Consider the following 17,786-nt stretch of genomic DNA (forward strand, 5'->3'; position numbering starts at 1 on the left):
GCAAAATAACTATAGCTTTTTTTTACACTTTTTAAGTAATTTGAATACAGTTCTGAAAAAAATAAGTAATTTATCCAATTTTCTGGAATTTGTTCACTGGACTAAAATCAATAATACTTGTAAATAGTTAACATGCCATTTCGAGTGCTTACATAGTATTATCATTTATATCTATACCAATCTAATCACAAGGCCAGGCATGCAGTGTTTACATTAGGTGTTCAAATTATTTTAAAACCTAAGAACTTAAGTCTACCATATTTTGTTTTATGAACTTAGCACTTAAATGGAAAACTTACATAGTTAACGGTGTACTGAAACGGTGTTGTTTAAACAGCTGTTTAAGAGTTCAATAATATTTGCCCTTTGAATACAGAATAAAACACAAGCAGCCGTACCTCCACTTACTGACACAAATGTTTTCAGTCAAAGACAAACTTACGGGCTGCTCTCTACTTTCGTCTATCCATCAATATAAATGTTGATCAACACATACATATAGTCATATTTAATTGAGGATGGATTTATCTCGTGAAAGACTAATTGTCAAATAATAGTATTCCCTTTCATAATAAAAAATGTATAAACAGTTTTTAATTTATTCTTTATTCAAAGTATTTCGAAGTTAAGTATAACATATTTTGATAGCACCTAATGCAAACCTGAGAGATGTTGATATGCCTATTCATTTAATGTCCATGAAACCCAACCTACTTCCTTGGCTGCTGGATATTTGGCTTAGGCATAACGTTGAAATGTCCTGGAGGCTTTGGACTGTGAGCTACTTGTGCAGCCACTGGAGTAAAGTCAGCGTTGCCTCGGTTTGGTGCGCCGGAGATTGACACAGGGTTGGACGGAACGGGGGATGGTCCAGAGAGACCAGTCAGATCCTCATTTGCTGGCTCTTTGGGATCCTTGGGGTGGGCAGTTTTGTGCTGTGTGATCCTCATGCCACCGGCCTTGACTGTGGGTAGAAAGCAGAATTTGATTAATAATCAACAGGTTTTTTAGGAATCTGGGGTTAGAGAAATGCCTTTAGAAGAGCAGCTCTTGTATGAGTATATTTAATGTCAAAAACTGCTTTAATAATTTAGACAAAGTTTTGTTTGTTTTGTTTTGTGTGACCCATGTGGTGTTGGGTTAGAATTACACCTCTCCATTTCTTCCGTGGATGTTGTAAGAGGCGACTGAGGATATAGGTTAAGGTATACCATAGGCGACATGCTAGCAACTCAGTATTGTACCGTTTTTGTCAAACTTAAAACCTTAAATTGCCTACCCCATTTGGTAATACAGGTGTGATGTTTGTGTGTGTGTGTGTGTGTGTGTGTGTGTGTGTGTAAGTGTGTGTGTGTGTAAGTTTTGTATGTACAGTTTTTTTTTCCGTCCAAACATAGCTCAGTCTGTTACTCAGGTACTGTAGGATATGGTGCACTGGTTGTAATAAAAGATAGTTTAACACTTACTGAACACTTCTTTACTGCGTTTAGGGAAATGATATACAGCTTTTAGATGATCCAGATTATAACAATTTAGGGAAGCGGCGCTTGGTTGGCCTGACATATGAGAACAAAAACCACTTGCTGACGGCAACGTTTTTAAAGCAGGCGCACACCGTAAACATAGGGCAATTACAGCCGAGTGTGTCGCTAACAGGTACTTTTAAATTAAAACTATATAATTTATTGCTTGTTATCAAATAGCAAGGATCTGCATGAAAATTGCTTTCTAGTTCATTGTAACAATAAATAGTGCAGTATTTCCTTTATTAAAACTGGCTAAAGTATGTACTTGATCTGGATCAGGTCATAGATACTATTAGGAAATATTTTGATAGATATATCATAACAATACAAAATTTATTAAAATAATAATATAAGTACTTTGTTGTGCAACTTATCATTGATTTCACCATAATTTGAAGGACGCTTTATTACGACATACTAAAACGTTATAGTGTTTTTTGTCCCATGTTCTCATAGCAATTTACATTCTTTAACATTCTTTACTTATTTACTTAGAATAAATTGTTATGGTCGATTACGCTTAGCAAAGCAAGTATTATCGCGTTACCGCTGACCACTCGTTGACCTTCGCCACGCTTTGTTTACAGACTTTCATACAACAACGCACTAGAAATCACGTCATTTTAAAGTATTTTTACCGATATCCTAACATAACATACCAATACGCAAAAATAACTTTTCAACATTTGCTTGTCAAGCTAAAAATCGTTGAAACACTAAAGTTTTTTTCCATATGGGTTATCTACATCCTTTGATCGCAACAAATTACTTACGCATTAAAATAAATTTGCTTGTAAATATATACGATGTAAACAAAGAACTTCTAAGGTGCTAAGCTTACCTGCAGGAGGGTGTCCTGCCTTAAGTTGGGTGCTCTCATCGGGAGAAGACATTGTTAATTACTTGAAATATTCCACAGGACACACGGTTAACTTAAAAATCTGATAAGATTGTACTGTAAATTCGTGAAAAGTGTCAACGTGTAAGTAGTTAATGATGACACGAACGGAACGAGTACGGGCGCGGTGAAACGTCAAATGTATTTTACATTACAGATTACAGCTGGCAATAATTTTCATTTTTTATTTTAATAAATGTCCATGTCTTGTTATATTTAAAATGTTCATGGTGTTTATTAAAATCAAACGTAATGTATTGAAAATCTTTAAAATTTTCATCTAATTCAGCATGGCAACTTTATTTTAAAGTATTTTATAGTCTCATCTCATTATAAACTCGTATGTGCAAATACTTTCAAAATACTGGGGATGAAATACTAGGTTTATACGTAAATTATTTGTAACCTGCGTGGATGATAGAAGTAATATTCACTCTGCACAGACCTATTAAAAACCCACATTCCAAGTAGGTAAGTAATTCAGGTTTTTTTTTTTCCGGATTCTAACCATAATTCTACAAAAGAAAACAAACATTATTTCCAAGCCTTTATTCGAAGTCGTCTGTGTGGGACAACCACATCACAATCATCTTTGCCTGGTTTTGCCATGTCTTTCTGCAACTCCACAATCATCCGAAGCATAAAATTAATTATTTGACTTGCAGTCCCATCTCGAAGTCGGGAAAAGTCCCTCTTTGTAGGAAGACATCTACCATTGATGGAGATCGTTTGGTGCGTGAGTGAAGCGATGAGACGTTTTATAATGTCAACCTTCTTGTTGGCCGCTAGAGGACGTAAGCGGGTCACGAAGCGGAGCAGGTATTCGAGAAGAATCACATCTTCCTAGAAAAAAAATAAACAAATTATTAGCATTTTTGTTTTTTTTTTGTGTGCAAAACTTCAATTTTCTAATTGATGTTTAGTTGTACACTATTCCTCACAAGATATCGCTAATATCGCTAAATGGCTCAAAAAGTTTCTTTAGTGTAGCGATCTCAGCGACATCTCGTATTGAATAGCAAACAACTACATCTTTTTCGCCCTTCTTTTTTGCCGGGTTTTTTTCTGCGTAAGGGTTGAGTTTTGCAACCTGTAGTATTTTTATTTTACTTTATTCTTCATGATTAACAATTTAGTGCATTTCATCAAATATATAATATTTCGATTTCAAGTATATTTTTGGAAATTAGGTCGAGGTTCCATTCGTTACCATTTGCAGTGCAGCCACGCACGTTTCCACATCTTGTCCTCTTCCCACGATGACTGCCAGGTCTTCTCGGTCCAGCACAGGCTGCTTGAGACCTTCCAGCCACTCGAAGAGTAAGCCCGTTAACACGGCTGGATCCTCCTAAAACAACGTAACATTTGCAGGTGTTAGGACCTTGTGCAAGGTCCGCCCGGATTGCTACCATTGCTGCCGTGAAGCAGCAATGCTTGCACTGTTGTGTTTCGGCGTGGAGAGTAAGACAGCCGGTGAAATTACTGGCACTTGAGGTATCCCATCTTATCTAGGCCTCTAGGTTGGCAACGCATCTGCAATACCCCTGGTGTTGCAGATGTTTATGGGCGGTGGTGATCTGTTACCATCAGGAGACGCACTTGCTCGTTTGCCATCCAGTCGAATAAAAAAAATAGCCGAGCGGTTAGAGAACCTGATTGCTTGTGGTGCCGGGTTCGTTCCCCGGTTGGGGCAGATATTTGTATGAATAATATGAATGTTTGTTCTCGGCTCTTGGACGTTAAACTGTACTTAAAGTATGTTTTTATCTATCTATATAAGTACGTGCACCCATAGCACAAGCTTTGCTTAGTTGGGGACTAGCTCAATTGGTGTCAATTGTCCCATGATATTTATTTTATTTAAACTTATATGTTTTCCGTAAATCACTAAATATTGGACACGTATTCTTTCTTTTGTCAATCAAACAAAAAATTACAAAGATGAACCACGTCAAAGTTCGATTCGTCAAATAAAAAAAGTTTTGCCCGGCGTGACGTCATGCGGCACTTTAACTGGCTATAAAATAACTGGCTAAGCTAACTAACTGATTAACTAACATAGTATTAAAAGTCAACCTTGCTACTAACAAATTATGGATTTAGTTATCTGAAATAAATGCTTTTTACCCGACTGCGAAGAAGTGTTTGACCCGTATGTATGTATGTATATCTATTCCTATGTCCTCTCATAACTACTCAACGGCTGAACCGATTTTGATAAATGACGTCATTGAATTCGTCTTAATGACGCGAGTGACACTGGGTACATGAAATTCTTAAAAATGTTAAATGGCGGATTTTTGACGCCAAATGTTTTTTATTTAAATCTATCGAGTAGGGTATCAAAATGAAGGGATTTAAAAACAGATTACAAAAATATATACAAGTCATGTGTTTTATTTACCGTTTTCACAGAAATATCAAAAAAGTATGAAATAAAACAATAAATTAAAAAAATCAAAACCCGACGGTTTAAAAAAATACTAAAAAACAAGACGTGGTCTAGAACTCTGTTAAGTAGATAACTTAAACTTCAACAGTCGGGACCCATTCAAATCGCGACCTGCTCAAAAATTCTTAGTATCTAATGGGTCCCGACTGTTGAAGTTTTAGTTATCTACTTACTTAACAGAGTTCTAGACCATGTCTTGTTTTCTTCTTTTTAGTATTTTTTAAAGCAGTCGGGTTTTGATTTTTTTAAATTTATTATTTTTATTTATTTTATAATGTTGCCTCTCTGCTATTCTCATAAAGACTTTTATCGAGTATCACGCACGAACTTGTCAAGGAATAATTTGATTTTCCTCAAGAAACTACTACTACTTTACTCAGTGTGAGTGCAATCAATGTACAGTTTGTGTACTTAGATGGCGTTGTACTTAGTAAAAGTTAGTTGTACTGGCCCTGAGTGTCCCCTTGTGTCCTTACCTCCTCATCGATTTTGTCGATAGCTTCTCTCCGCTGGTTGATGTCGATGCGCAGCTGTTTCAGGTACTTCTGTCGGTCGTCTGGAAGACTGTGATGTTCCACTACGAAAGCCTATAACATTATAATGTACGTTTGTTTCATGATTTCCGTGGTTTAAACTGGAATAAATACTCTGCCAGATTGAAATCAATACATATAAAATCAATGATATTATATGTTAATGTTACTATCGTAAGTTTAGAAGCTCACAGTATAAAATGATTTGTTCTGAATGATTGACTGACGGATCAACGCACAGCCTAAACCGTTGATCGTAGAGACCTGAAACTTGGAGGGTGTATTCTTTGTATGACGTGGGCATCCAATAAGAAAGGATTTTCACGAATTCAACCCGTTCAAGGGGGTGAAAAAGGGGGCAAATATTTTTATGGGACAACGTGATTCCTTGGTCCAATCTACTTCAAATTTCCCATAAACATTCTTAAACAGAATTAATGGCAGACCTGTTACATATTTTATTGAAACTCATTCCCTAACGGCGTTAAAAGGGGTAAAAAATATTTTGTGGGTGATTTGCTTCATATTCTGACACGTTTGAAAACTCAATCCGATTTTATTCAAAAAATGGTTGAACTCACACAAAAGCTTGGTGCAATGCAAATAGGTACTCTTTAAAATTGTAATATTTCGAAAGTCACCGTACTATATTTACCGCATTTGAAGGTTTCTAAGCTTTAGTGAGGTCATGTACTCATGTACTTTTAGGACACGGCCTCATAGATTTGGCAAACTGATGTAAATCTGGTAACAATTCAAATAATTTGGCAGTGACATCCTGCTCATTCTGGCCAGGATAGTCTCCGTAGAAGGGAACTCCTCAAAAGTTAATGGCACAAACAAAAAAAACTCTACATGATTGTTCAGTTTCAATGACAATGCGTTTATATAATACGTAGACACCACCTGATGCTGCAGCCAAGGTCTTCTGCTCATGATGGAACTCCTCAAGGGTTGATAGCACAGAAACGAAATTTTACATTTACGTTCAGTTTTGAAGTACACATGACTCGATGAGATAGAATATATAGCTAAAAAGATGAAAATAAAATAAAATAATAAAAACAATTTTCAAAAACAAGCTATAACACTATTACTTATTCTGTGCTATAATTTAAGTGTGCTCTAAAAACTAAAATAAACATTAAATATCTACGTCAACCAAAGCTATCATCTCATTACGTATCATAATAATTTATCTATAGATAACTAACCTAACCTAAACCGCACCATGACTGACTGAAGTGAACTGAAGCTTTCTATTAGTGGAAGTTTTTTTTTAAATCGATCTAAAGAGTCATATTATCTATCCCGCACAGTTACCACAAATTTAACGCGAGCGAAGCCGCGGGCAAAAGCTAGTGACAATTAAGTTTAGGGAAAGGTCAACAAAATTTCTCTAAAGCCATACCTATTCAAAAACTACTTGGGCGGAGTAGCAGCTCCGCTGGGCGGATCACTGTTGACGTTATCTCATATTATAATTTGTGAGTCTAACTTCTAGTAGCATGGTGAACGGTTTTGTTGCTTGAAGATGAGCTCCGGTTGAGTTCGAGACGCGTCAGTGTGGTGTGGCGGTGGTGATAGATGGGTTTGTGTGATTTGTGTGTGTTCTAACAGTGGCAGTGTGGAGGTGGACGAACTGTATGAACACATTTTCTTGCATACCTAACCGTAGCTATCAAAAGGTTGCGGGTGAGCAAGGTAATTATTTTAGTTCATTTATAATTTGTATGTTTTTACCATTATGCTCTATGTGGTTACCTAAATGTATTTTATATAGGTATTGTCTATTTCTGCTAAAGATACCTCATAAACGTGTAAAGCTGGTATAGAGCCGCTGCTGGCGCCTGTGATTCTGCTGACTGACTCCAGGTTCCTTTCGATGTCCTCCTCCACTGGGTCCCGCCACTCCACCATTGGTAACGCTGGCACTTGATCTGGAAGACGGTTTGCTTATCATTAAGATCTACATGGGAGCGTGACTGACAGAGACGGGCACCAACTAATTCAGACCTGTATGAACGTCGTCAGCAGTCGCCGTTGACGCTGCTGCCTGCTTCAGTCGGTAGCAGAGAAAGGACTTGTAGAACGGCCGGTTCTTGACGCGGAAGTCCAGCCCCGCACTCTGCTGGCAGCCACACAGCTTCAAAAGACGCTCGCACAGGCAGTACACTATCTGGTAGAAGACTGAGCTTTCAGCATTATGGTATACTTCGTTTCCTTTAGCATTAGAAAAAGGGTAAACAATCTTGAGGAATCTTTTTATCGAAAAACGTTTTTAAAATAACAGTAACTATGTTCAGCGGCATACAATTTGGCCCACTCTACATACAAAATTACCTGTTACTGCATACATTTGAGGGCCAGATTTTTTGCCGCTCAGTATATAAGGATATCGTGTTTTTGTCTCACTAGATGGCAAACTGTTGCGTGAGGTTTTTAAGTATGGCTGTCAAAGTCTTTTATTACGGGCGTGAAAACAAAGTTTAGATTAAAATAATATTTAATACACCTTAAAACCGTACCATAAAAATATCGAGCATGCCGCAGTGTTCCCCGTTTTGTTCGGAAAAAAGGGAGGACAAAGGTTTCCGAAAGACAAAACTGTCTCAAAACACAGACATTAATTGTCCTGGAACGCATATTTGCCAGAATTAATTTCGGATATTGCAAAATATTCACAAAATTATTCTAATTATAAATAAACCTGCGTAGCTCACCCAAAAACTATGAGATTTGACATTTCGGAGACCTCACGCTACACTAGCGCCTCTAGCGGCGAATTCATACGCGATAGCCCTCATTACGTATGATATGATACCAAAAGAATGTTAATGATCATTATGTCCAGGGAAATATTTTTTTGGCCTCGGGGTAAACAACACTATTAACTAAAAAAGATTTATAAGTGCTATAAAAAAAACCATTTAATTTCAACCCAGAACACAGGATTAATTATCAATGATTTTAGTAGCTTTCTTCTCTTTTTCCGGGACTCTCGATTTGACAGTTTCAGAAATCAGTGTTTTTCAAACTTTTTTAGGACGCAGCCCGCTTTAGTTTCAAAAATATTTGGCGACACCCTTATTTCCTCCACTTACAGTTATTTTTATTATCTTACGTTCATTATACAAACATAAAATAATCATACACAATAACGGTGATATTATGTTAAAGAAACTGCGACCCCCTCAATGGGCAACCGCGAACCCCCCCCCCCCTCGTAGAGCGCAGTCAGCGGTATCGGCAATTTATGAAAGAATATTAGTTGTTCTTTTACAAATATACAATTTTACTCGCAAATGTGATAAAAAACATTGTATGTCGCACGGGCGGTACTAGAATTACGAACACCGACTCATTAAAGCCCTCAGTCTTCGACTTCGGGCTTCTAATAGACTCTCGTTCGTAATTCCTTATTTACCGCCCTTAAGACACAATGTACTATTATAAGAAGTATAAAATACACATGGTGGAGGGCTTATGTCTAACTGTACACTTCCTACGGCTGATATAATGATGGTAATGACAATAAAGTACACCTTAGGCAGTTCCTTGAAAGCTCTCTCGTCAAGTCCGTGCAGCGTCGCTCGTTGTCGGTAGAGGTACTGGCGTATCGTGAACTCTGCCGTCTTCTTATCCTTGGTCAGCTGCAGAGTGTCCCTGAAGAAATTATTGTCATTACCAGCTTTTGCCCGCGGCTTCGCCCGCGTGGAATTCGGTTATCGCGCGCTGTTCCCTCGGGAACTGTGCATTTTTCCGGGATAAAAAGTAGCCTATGTCACTATGGCCTATAAACTATCTCTGTGACGATATTGGAGGAGGGGTGACAGACAGAAATACCGAAGGTTTTGAGGATGGGGTCGCAGTCAGAAATATCCAAAATTTGGGACGGGGATCACATTTTGAAATAGAAATACAGTCAAGTAGGTACGGCATTAGTCATTATTGGTTACGCGCATTAGCCATTGTTGGTTACGCGGCGCTATTGTTGGTTGCGCGGCATTAGCCATTGTTGGTTGCGCGGCATTAGACATTGTTGGTTCGGCGTTAGCCATTATTGGTTACGTGGCATTGTGACTGCAATGACACTTCATTGACGATAAGTACTTGGAGCTGAAGACGGGTCTGGGGCAGCAGGTAGTGTGTCAGACAGAAATACGAAGGTGTTAAAGATAGGGTCGCAGTCAGAAATATCCAAATTTGGGACGGGATACATTTTGAAATATAAATACAGTCAAATAGGTACGGATTAGTCATTACTTATTGGTTACGCGCATTAGCCATTGTTGGTTACGCGGCGCTATTGTTGGTTGCGCGGCATTAACCATTGTTGGTTCGGCGTTAGCCATTATTGGTTACGTGGCATTGTCACTGCAATGACACTGCATTGACGATAAGTACTTGGAGCTGAAGACGACGGTCTGCGGCAGCAGGTAGTGTGTCAGACAGAAATACCGAAGGTTTTGAGGATGGGGTCGCAGTCAGAAATATCCAAAATTTGGGACGGGGATCACATTTTGAAATATAAATACAGTCAAGTAGGTACGGCATTAGCCATTGTTGGTTACGCGGCGCTATTGTTGGTTGCGCGCGCGGCATTCTTCGATGGTACGTATTGATGATCGAAGGCGGCATTAGACATTGTTGGTTCGGCGTTAGCCATTATTGGTTACGTGGCATTGTCACTGCAATGACACTGCATTGACGATAAGTACTTGGAGCTGAAGACGACGGTCTGCGGCAGCAGGTAGTGTTCGAACTGCTGCACGCACAGGATCTGTCCCGAAGTCTGGACGGAGCGCGGCCGGCGCCGGCGCACGAGCCGGATGGCGTCGTTGGCGCGCACGCGCAGCGCGTACACCAGGTAGCACGCGATCAGCACGCCCGTGCGCCCGAGACCTGGGGGAATAGCCACGAAGAGAAAAGGGTCATTATTCGAGCGTAGTTTGATGATGATGATTTCCGTGGGCATTTTTGTTGACATGGTAAGTAGAAGATTCAGAAATCAGAAATGTTTGTTTGCAAACTACAACACAGTTACAAAACTTACAAAGATGTTACAAAGGGGAAAAAATATGGAAAAAGATATTAAAGGTCGTGTCAAGAGCGTGTCGGACATGCCCGAAATAGGGTTCCTATCTATTGGTTGGATGAGAAAAAAAACACCCTACGTTACGTCTATGGGGAGTCTTTTAAAATGTTTTTATTGTACCATTTTGTCGTCATAGTCTACATAATATATTCGTGCAAAATTACAGCTTTCTAGTATTAATGGTCCCTGAGCAAAACCGCGGACGGACAGACAGACAGACAGATAGACATGGCGGAACTATAAGCCTATAGAGAATATTGGCCCGCGGGCCTCGGGGTTGCCTAGCGCTGCCACATGGGATGTTACTTAGTTTTTTAACAGGGTTAAACGCTTCCCAGCACCGTCATTTGTGTGCAATGTTTGGTCTTGCTGAGCAGCCCATCTGGTTGCTCGCCCTCTCTCCGGTAAGCTGTAAAAGCCGTTTGAGGCTAACAGCAACAGTCCGTCCGAAAAAAAAAACATTTTTCAGTTACCCGATGTTACATTTGGAATTCGATACGCTTCTTCTCTCCTGCTGTCCCCTAACTAGAGCAGAGTAAATTGGGTTAGATTAGGTTAGAGTAACTTAGTGTAGAAGCGCAATGATGCGTCACAACCACGAGTATTAGGTAGGAAATTTGTGAACTAGAGCTCTGTCAATCACATCCCAATTTTCGAATTAAATAATAATAAAGCTTCAAAGTTAGGTTAAAAAGATAACCTAATGTAAGTAAACAAGTGTAATCATTAGATAATATGGGATAAAATTATTTAAAGAGGTAAATCAGCAGATTATAATAGATAAATCAAAACAAAACAGCCGAACAGTTTTTATCGTTATTCAAATTATAAATAACCGTCCTCATTTGAATGCAGGTAATGACCGATGGATAATGGAAATGAAACAAAAAAATGCCCTTAAATCATTTATTTGATCATCCAACATGTACCTATTTATTTATTCATTAGCAAATTTTTTGTACACCTAAATGTACGCTACCTACTGACAGTGGCACCGCCATCAACGAAGAAAAGTTGACTGAATGTCTGACTTAACAATAAAGCGGTTTCCAGATAAGTTTTTGGCCAAAAGGGAAGAAGAAAGTCGTAAATCTTAAAAAAAAAACAAAAATAAGTATGTTGTTTGCACTTTGCACCTGTTTCCGTAGACGATTTGGTTATGTAACTTACCTAACTGATTGTGTTAATAAAATTAATTCTGTAGGCACTGGAAGCGACCTTTTGTGATCTTTCGTACGTACTTATTTTCCTACATTGGTGTCTCACTGTTATGTATTTACGACTAACCTTTACTCTCTAATAATCACTCATCAGTGTCAATTTACAAAAATATTTTCTCTATTTAAAGCTAAATTACAGACATACTTTTACTTTCGTAGTCACCCATCCTTCTCAAGATTACCCTATTAATCTAAGAATCCATCCTCACCCCTGATTTCCCATTCCGAATATCCCAAAGCTCGAAACCCTTGCAACCCTCATTATTTTATAGTTTTCTTCTGGTCTTGTTCGTCTCGTGAACCTTACAGAACGCCTTCCAGATTAATCTACCATGAACCAATCATTATATTGAACTCCCAGTCAACCGCACGCTCTCCTTCCAAACTTTTTCCACCAAATCCTCGTCATTCGCCTCCTGCGGCAAAGCACCAGGTTTACAGTCCAAGTAAAACTTCCCACTCGTATTTTCCAGTTCTGGCGCCACACACAGATGTATCGTCGTCTGGGCTCCTTCTTTAGGAGTCTTGAAGAGCATTTGGATAATAGCAAGCAATATTGATCGATAAGGGTTAGGTATTTTATTGAAGATGTCAGTCTTAATTATACCAGGATGAAGTGAGTTGACGGTGACGCCTTGCGGAAGTTTCTTGCTTAAAGCCTTTGCCCAAAGAACGTTGCACAGTTTCGTATTGCAATATTTAGCCCAATCTCCTTTTGTTTCAAGATTAGCAACATCGTTTGGATTGAATTTATTCGCGCGTAAATGGATAGCGTATGAAGACACAATGACGATACGACTAGGTTTCGATTCCGTCACTTTCTTGAGCAACAAGTTAGTTAAAAGGAATGGTCCTAAATAATTTATTTGCATCACTGGTTCGATGCCGTCTGCGGTTACGCGGGACCTGATGCCCCCACACCCAGCGTTGTTCACCAATATATCTAAATGATCCACAGTTGCGTTGAACTCATCACAGAATTTCCGGATACTATTAAATTTTGATAAATCTAGATGTCTGTATTCGACGTCACTGTTTCCTGTTAGCTGTATAATATCGGTTACAGCAGCTTCTGATTTTTTATTATCTCTGCTCGCGATTATGACCCTTGCGCCTCTTCTGGCCAAGTCCTTAGCTGTCTCTAATCCTATTCCAGTATTCCCTCCAGTGATAAGTGCGACTTTCCCGTGCAACTTCGTCTTGCATGTGCAGATTCCCTTGACTGGCTCTATCCACAATCTCAAGCCGACCGCAAAAACCAATAACAGAAGGATTAAAAAGACAAAAAACTTTAATAAGAACAATATGATAAGGTAGAAAAACATGTTTACGCGTCAACAAGAATGAGGATAATGAAGGAAGTATCATGTTTGGGAGTACAGTCGGTAGTGTCGACTGTGTTATCATTATTAGGTACAGTGACATTAGCGTAACCCCTAGTTATTACAATCAGAGTTTATGTTTGTTTTATCAACTTTTGTTTTGTAAATATGACAGATCTAGACTACAGACCTACCTACGTATAGGTAACATACAAGGGCCAATCAACTTTATACCGACACTAATCTGTCCGCGACATTTTACAAAATTGCAGATTTTTGTAAGTAAACATGTTTTTTCTGTAAATTAATACATGCCATCCTACGTAAGTTCAACCTATTAAACGTGAAATATCTTATGATTGTTTTTTGGAGTCTTTTTGTATTTTTTATTTCAACCCCAAATTTGTTACTTATACGGGTATCCCGTGAAACCATATCGAAAATACAAACTGAGACATGGATGCACAGAAAAACCAGAATAAGAGACCAGCACTGGGAATCGAACCCAGGTCCTCAACCCCTACACCACTGCTGGACAGGAATCAAGACACGAATTTTTCCTATGCATACATATCTCAGGTTGCTTATTTCTACTATGCTACTTAAGCAGCAGCACTAGCGACATCTATGTTTCGTCGAGAGACGTCACATTCTTTCGGAACTAACCGCTCACCCAGACAAGAGATGTCGCTACCAAGCAATCAAATTATGATTGTTTTGTATCACATGAAACATAGATGTCGCTAGTGCTGCTGCTAAGTAGCATAGTAGAAATAAGCAACCTGAGATATACATATCTACATACATGTATGCATAGGAAAAATTCGTGTCTTGATTCCTGTCCAGCAGTGGTGTAGGGGTTATAGCACGCAGCATGGATTGCTGAGGACCTGTGTTCGATTCCCAGTGCTGGTCTCTTTTTCTGGTTTTTCTGTGCATCCATGTCTCAGTTTGTATTTTCGATGTGAAATATCTTGTTGGAAGTACGATTTTTTGGTAACGCAGGAGACGCCCAAAGTGTCGGCAAAATAGTTGATTGAGCCACACCCTGGGAAGGACATTTACAAAACACTTAAGAGGTAGTGGGTGAAAATCAAGTTCAAAGATTTCGTTACATTCATGGATATATAGATACCTACATAGTTACAGATGAAGGTAATTAAAGTGCTTTAAAAAAGATGAAAGTCTATTTCATCTTATAATAGTATGTATTTTCTTTAACCACCTTTAACAGATAAATGTTTTTAAGTTTTTTATTTTTAGATTTGTACCTAATACCTATGATAAAATATTGATTGAACTCTAATCTAGTGGGACATATTTGAAAAATTAGAAAAACAATTTTTCAAAATATGTCACAATTATAAGTCAGGAGGAACGACGTTTTTGGAAGACCTTTTTCAAAGCTGAGTGCGTTCACGACACCGAGGCGAGGTGAGGTGTGTATTTTCGTGGGTCAAATATTTTTATTTTATTATTAAGTTCGTCTTCTGTCGTCTACTGTACATGCGTGTAATTAATGCAGGAAAAGCTTCAATAATTCAATGAGTTCACATTCACCTTCAAAAGGTCGACTCCGTTGTTATTCAACGTTCCAGTTCTGTTTGTTCTACTAATTGAATTTGTCTAGCACTTCAAAACTAATGGGCGTGCAACAACCAAATATTGTCAATAAATTTTATTACTTACATAGGCATTTATGATAAAAGTTCCTAGTAAACACTCTCGAATACTTCTGCTTAGTTTTTTTTTATGAATAGATCCGATATTTCCGGTCGGTCTATGTGTGGTTATCTTTGCTACTACAGATGGTATTGGAAATCATAAATGCGAAAGTGTGTGTATGTGTGTTCGTTACTCTTCTAAAAACGACTTGACGCGTCTTAATTAAATTTGTTAGGTGTATAACTCGACCTTGGGAATAACACAATGGAAGTAAATTTTGCACAATTCATACATTTCAATTCCAATGCCAGTTCTAATGCAAACGTCAGCGAACCCGCGGGTATTTAAAAACAAGTTGTAAATACACCATCGTACCTGCGTGGCAATGTACGGCCACCCTGCCTTCTTGAAGTGCGAAGGACAACACCTTAGCCATGTCCAGAAGCCCGCTGAGGCTGGCTTCCCCATAGTCCGCCCATGCGAAGTTGTAGTAGTATACTGCAAAAATTACAGAGTGAAATTGTTCAGTTCGTGGCCTAAATACAGTTTTGAAATCGTCAACTGTAGGTACACCCCTAGAGCTTAGGGTGATAGGGTGGCAGTTTGCCGTTTCGATTCACCGCGAAAAGCAAGAGAACGCAAGAATATGATTACTTATTTTATTAAAAACTGCAAGTTTCTTCTTTAATAATACTTACTATCGTTAGCCATGAATATGTTCGGGTCGTATGTGAACCCCGAACCGGTGAGAGGCGGGCCGCAGCTGGAGTGCTCGCCCGGGGTTTGCAGGTTGATCACTGTGCGGATGCCCCAGCTAGCAACATTAAGGTATATTTTGGATACATACTTCTACTAGATAACCTGGAAACTCTAATAATCTCTACCATGTCAACAAAAACGTGCACACGCAAATAACAAATAAATGAAAAAGCTCGAATAATGACCCGGGAACATCTGGAGTGTTTTTGAAAACTCTTTGTTCGGAAATATTAGAGTGCATAGTTTAGCAAGAGAGTTGTTTTTGCTCGTTCGTGTACGTTTCACGTTCGATTTCCCTTACAGTCAGCAGGGCTCTCAGCAGTGTCAGCAGTACCGTCTCTCTCGCTCTCGTATTAAATAGTATAAGTGTCAGAGGGACCGCAGGACACAAACTTCGAGTTTCGAGTTTCGTTACTAGCCCTGCAGTGGAATTTAGGGCAAAAGAAAGGGGCTGCCTCATGTTACAATCTACTATCGAACCAACTGATGAATCGTGACCCACTGTGGAAACTTTTTGTAGAAAAGGTCATAGTGACATCGCATTGCTTGACAAGAGAATTCGTTATGACACATACTGTGACAACGTTCTACGGTGGGTTAGGAATCAAATGATTCGACTGTACTTACGCTTAGCGCTATCTCTGCGTCAGACATACCAGACAAGTGCCCACATTTTGTTCTCTAAAAAGTAGGTACGCGTAATATGAGGCTATATAGAACGCATAGTTTAGTCGTGTGCCATGATCCTAAAAGCAAACCATTATACGAAAGGCAATAACTTTAAAACAATGGTTACCTGTGGAACTGCTGTATGATATTTCGGGCGGCAATGCCCCCCGTGCTGGGCCGCGCCATCGCCAGAATGTCGTCCGTGATCCTACACAAACTTTATAGTTGCATTTTATACATCGTCACCTTGTGATGGATTTTAGGGATCTAAGTATTTTTAAGTATTGCATTCCAAAACTGTCGGAGATGTTTCTGTAAATATAGCTAAACTAAAATGGGACTGCTTGTTTTTTCTACCTTACACTAATATCTAACCAACTTAGAAAGTCGAAGAACGGATAACCATTAGGGGAGAAAGGTTTTCGAGTGCCAACCACCAGGCGAAGCGTTGGCAGACCCCCACTAGGTGAACTGACAACATCGCCGAGAGTTGCAGGATGGTTGCAGGCAACCTTGTAAGGAGGAGGCCTTCGTTCAACAGTGGACGTTTTCCAGCTGATCATAAAAAACCAGCGAAGAGCGTGTCAGACACGCCCAAGATAGATTACATTTAGGACACACATGCAAAATTAGGGTTGAGCTCGATTAGTAATGAATATTTAGCAGGCTGATATTTATTAAGCAAATTAAACTTAACCGTCATAGTTTTGCTTGTAATTATTTCGACCATCATGATCACCTTAGAAATCGATGTCACTTTAACCACACAGATCATATGTCTTCATGATGATTTAAAAGACCTATCCAAGGATACCCACATCGTAGGGTTGGATGAGAAAAAAACACCCTCACTCTACGACTAGGGGAGGTACACCAATTTATTTTATTTTATTTTTTTGTTCCATTTTGTTTTTATGGTTGCTACATATATCCGTGCAAAATTAAAGCTTTCTATTTAGCACTGATAGTCTCTGAGCAAAGCCGCGGACGGACCGAGAGATAGACAGACAGACAGACATGGCGAAATTAAGGGTTACAAGGGTTTCGCTTTTGGCATTTTGGCTACGGAACCCTAAACACGATATTTCCCTCTCATGAGATTGAGTGAAATTCGATTAGCAATTTTTTCGGCCTGACTGTTCGAGTGACTGCAACAGAACCTTATTAAAGAGAATAGAAAATTTAAAATGCCTGCATTGCCTCCACACGGCATCGCGGCGTTAGTCTGTAATGTACTAGTACTTGACATTACTTTGCTGGACATTAACATAATAAGTGGGGCGGAAGTCACGCTAAATAAATTATTGCGGCCTTTTTTATTTTTCAAGGCTCCGAGGATTTGCTTGGGGTATGGGGTAGCGTTTAACAATGTAAAGGTTGTTAGTAAAGGTTGGTCAGCTGTAGAACATTTTCCTCGAACAAATCTCGTAGGTACTTACTTGTTAAGTAGCAGACTTGTTTTTCGCATTTAAGGAACGAGGATCTATGGGTGGAATATGACGCTAAGTAAATAGGGTACGGCATAAAATGGAAACAAAATACTACATAGTCGCTTAAATAGTACTCTGAGCACATATTACGGACAACGCCAAATTTATTTATGAAGAAAAATAAAGTTTCGTAAAAAAACATTTTATACCAGCC

At 39.0% G+C, this 17,786-nt stretch overlaps 2 protein-coding genes and 1 pseudogene across 6 annotated transcripts in view; all 3 read right to left on the reverse strand.

Annotated features, from left to right (window-relative positions):
- Positions 1-585: 585 nt before the first annotated feature.
- On the reverse strand, positions 586-2,612 carry LOC141441654 (death-associated protein 1). The gene is made up of 2 exons (XM_074106452.1): positions 2,368-2,612; positions 586-964 (listed from the first exon to the last, which is right to left on the reverse strand). The coding sequence occupies exons 1-2, from the start codon at positions 2,417-2,419 to the stop codon at positions 711-713; spliced, it is 306 nt and encodes a 101-aa protein (XP_073962553.1). The 5' UTR covers positions 2,420-2,612; the 3' UTR covers positions 586-710.
- A 346-nt stretch (positions 2,613-2,958) lies between these two features.
- Positions 2,959-17,786, reverse strand: part of LOC141441676 (uncharacterized) — a 28,079-nt gene continuing 13,251 nt past the window's right edge. For all 5 annotated transcript variants that reach the window (XM_074106473.1, XM_074106477.1, XM_074106475.1 and 2 more), the window contains 10 exons: positions 16,270-16,350; positions 15,413-15,528; positions 15,090-15,212; positions 10,131-10,314; positions 8,955-9,075; positions 7,426-7,588; positions 7,219-7,349; positions 5,353-5,463; positions 3,635-3,772; positions 2,959-3,267 (listed from right to left, as the gene is read on the reverse strand). In XM_074106473.1, the coding sequence (XP_073962574.1) occupies positions 2,959-3,267; positions 3,635-3,772; positions 5,353-5,463; positions 7,219-7,349; positions 7,426-7,588; positions 8,955-9,075; positions 10,131-10,314; positions 15,090-15,212; positions 15,413-15,528; positions 16,270-16,350 (1,477 nt within the window). The remainder of the gene's footprint in view (positions 3,268-3,634; positions 3,773-5,352; positions 5,464-7,218; positions 7,350-7,425; positions 7,589-8,954; positions 9,076-10,130; positions 10,315-15,089; positions 15,213-15,412; positions 15,529-16,269; positions 16,351-17,786) is intronic.
- Positions 11,400-13,099, reverse strand: LOC141441484 (retinol dehydrogenase 11 pseudogene; annotated as a pseudogene).

The sequence above is a fragment of the Choristoneura fumiferana genome, chromosome 24 (genome assembly GCF_025370935.1).
Source record: "Choristoneura fumiferana chromosome 24, NRCan_CFum_1, whole genome shotgun sequence".
NCBI lineage: Eukaryota > Metazoa > Arthropoda > Insecta > Lepidoptera > Tortricidae > Choristoneura > Choristoneura fumiferana.

What these genes read in the sequence shown, in the direction of transcription:
- LOC141441654 (XM_074106452.1), bottom strand. Translation starts at nt 2,419, where the DNA reads ATGTCTTCTCCCGATGAGAGCACCCAACTTAAGGCAGGACACCCTCCT. An exon ending in GGCAGGACACCCTCCTGCAG is followed by an intron (nt 965 to 2,367) that starts GTAAGCTTAGCA and finishes TTCTACCCACAG; the next exon opens with TCAAGGCCGGTGGCATGAGG.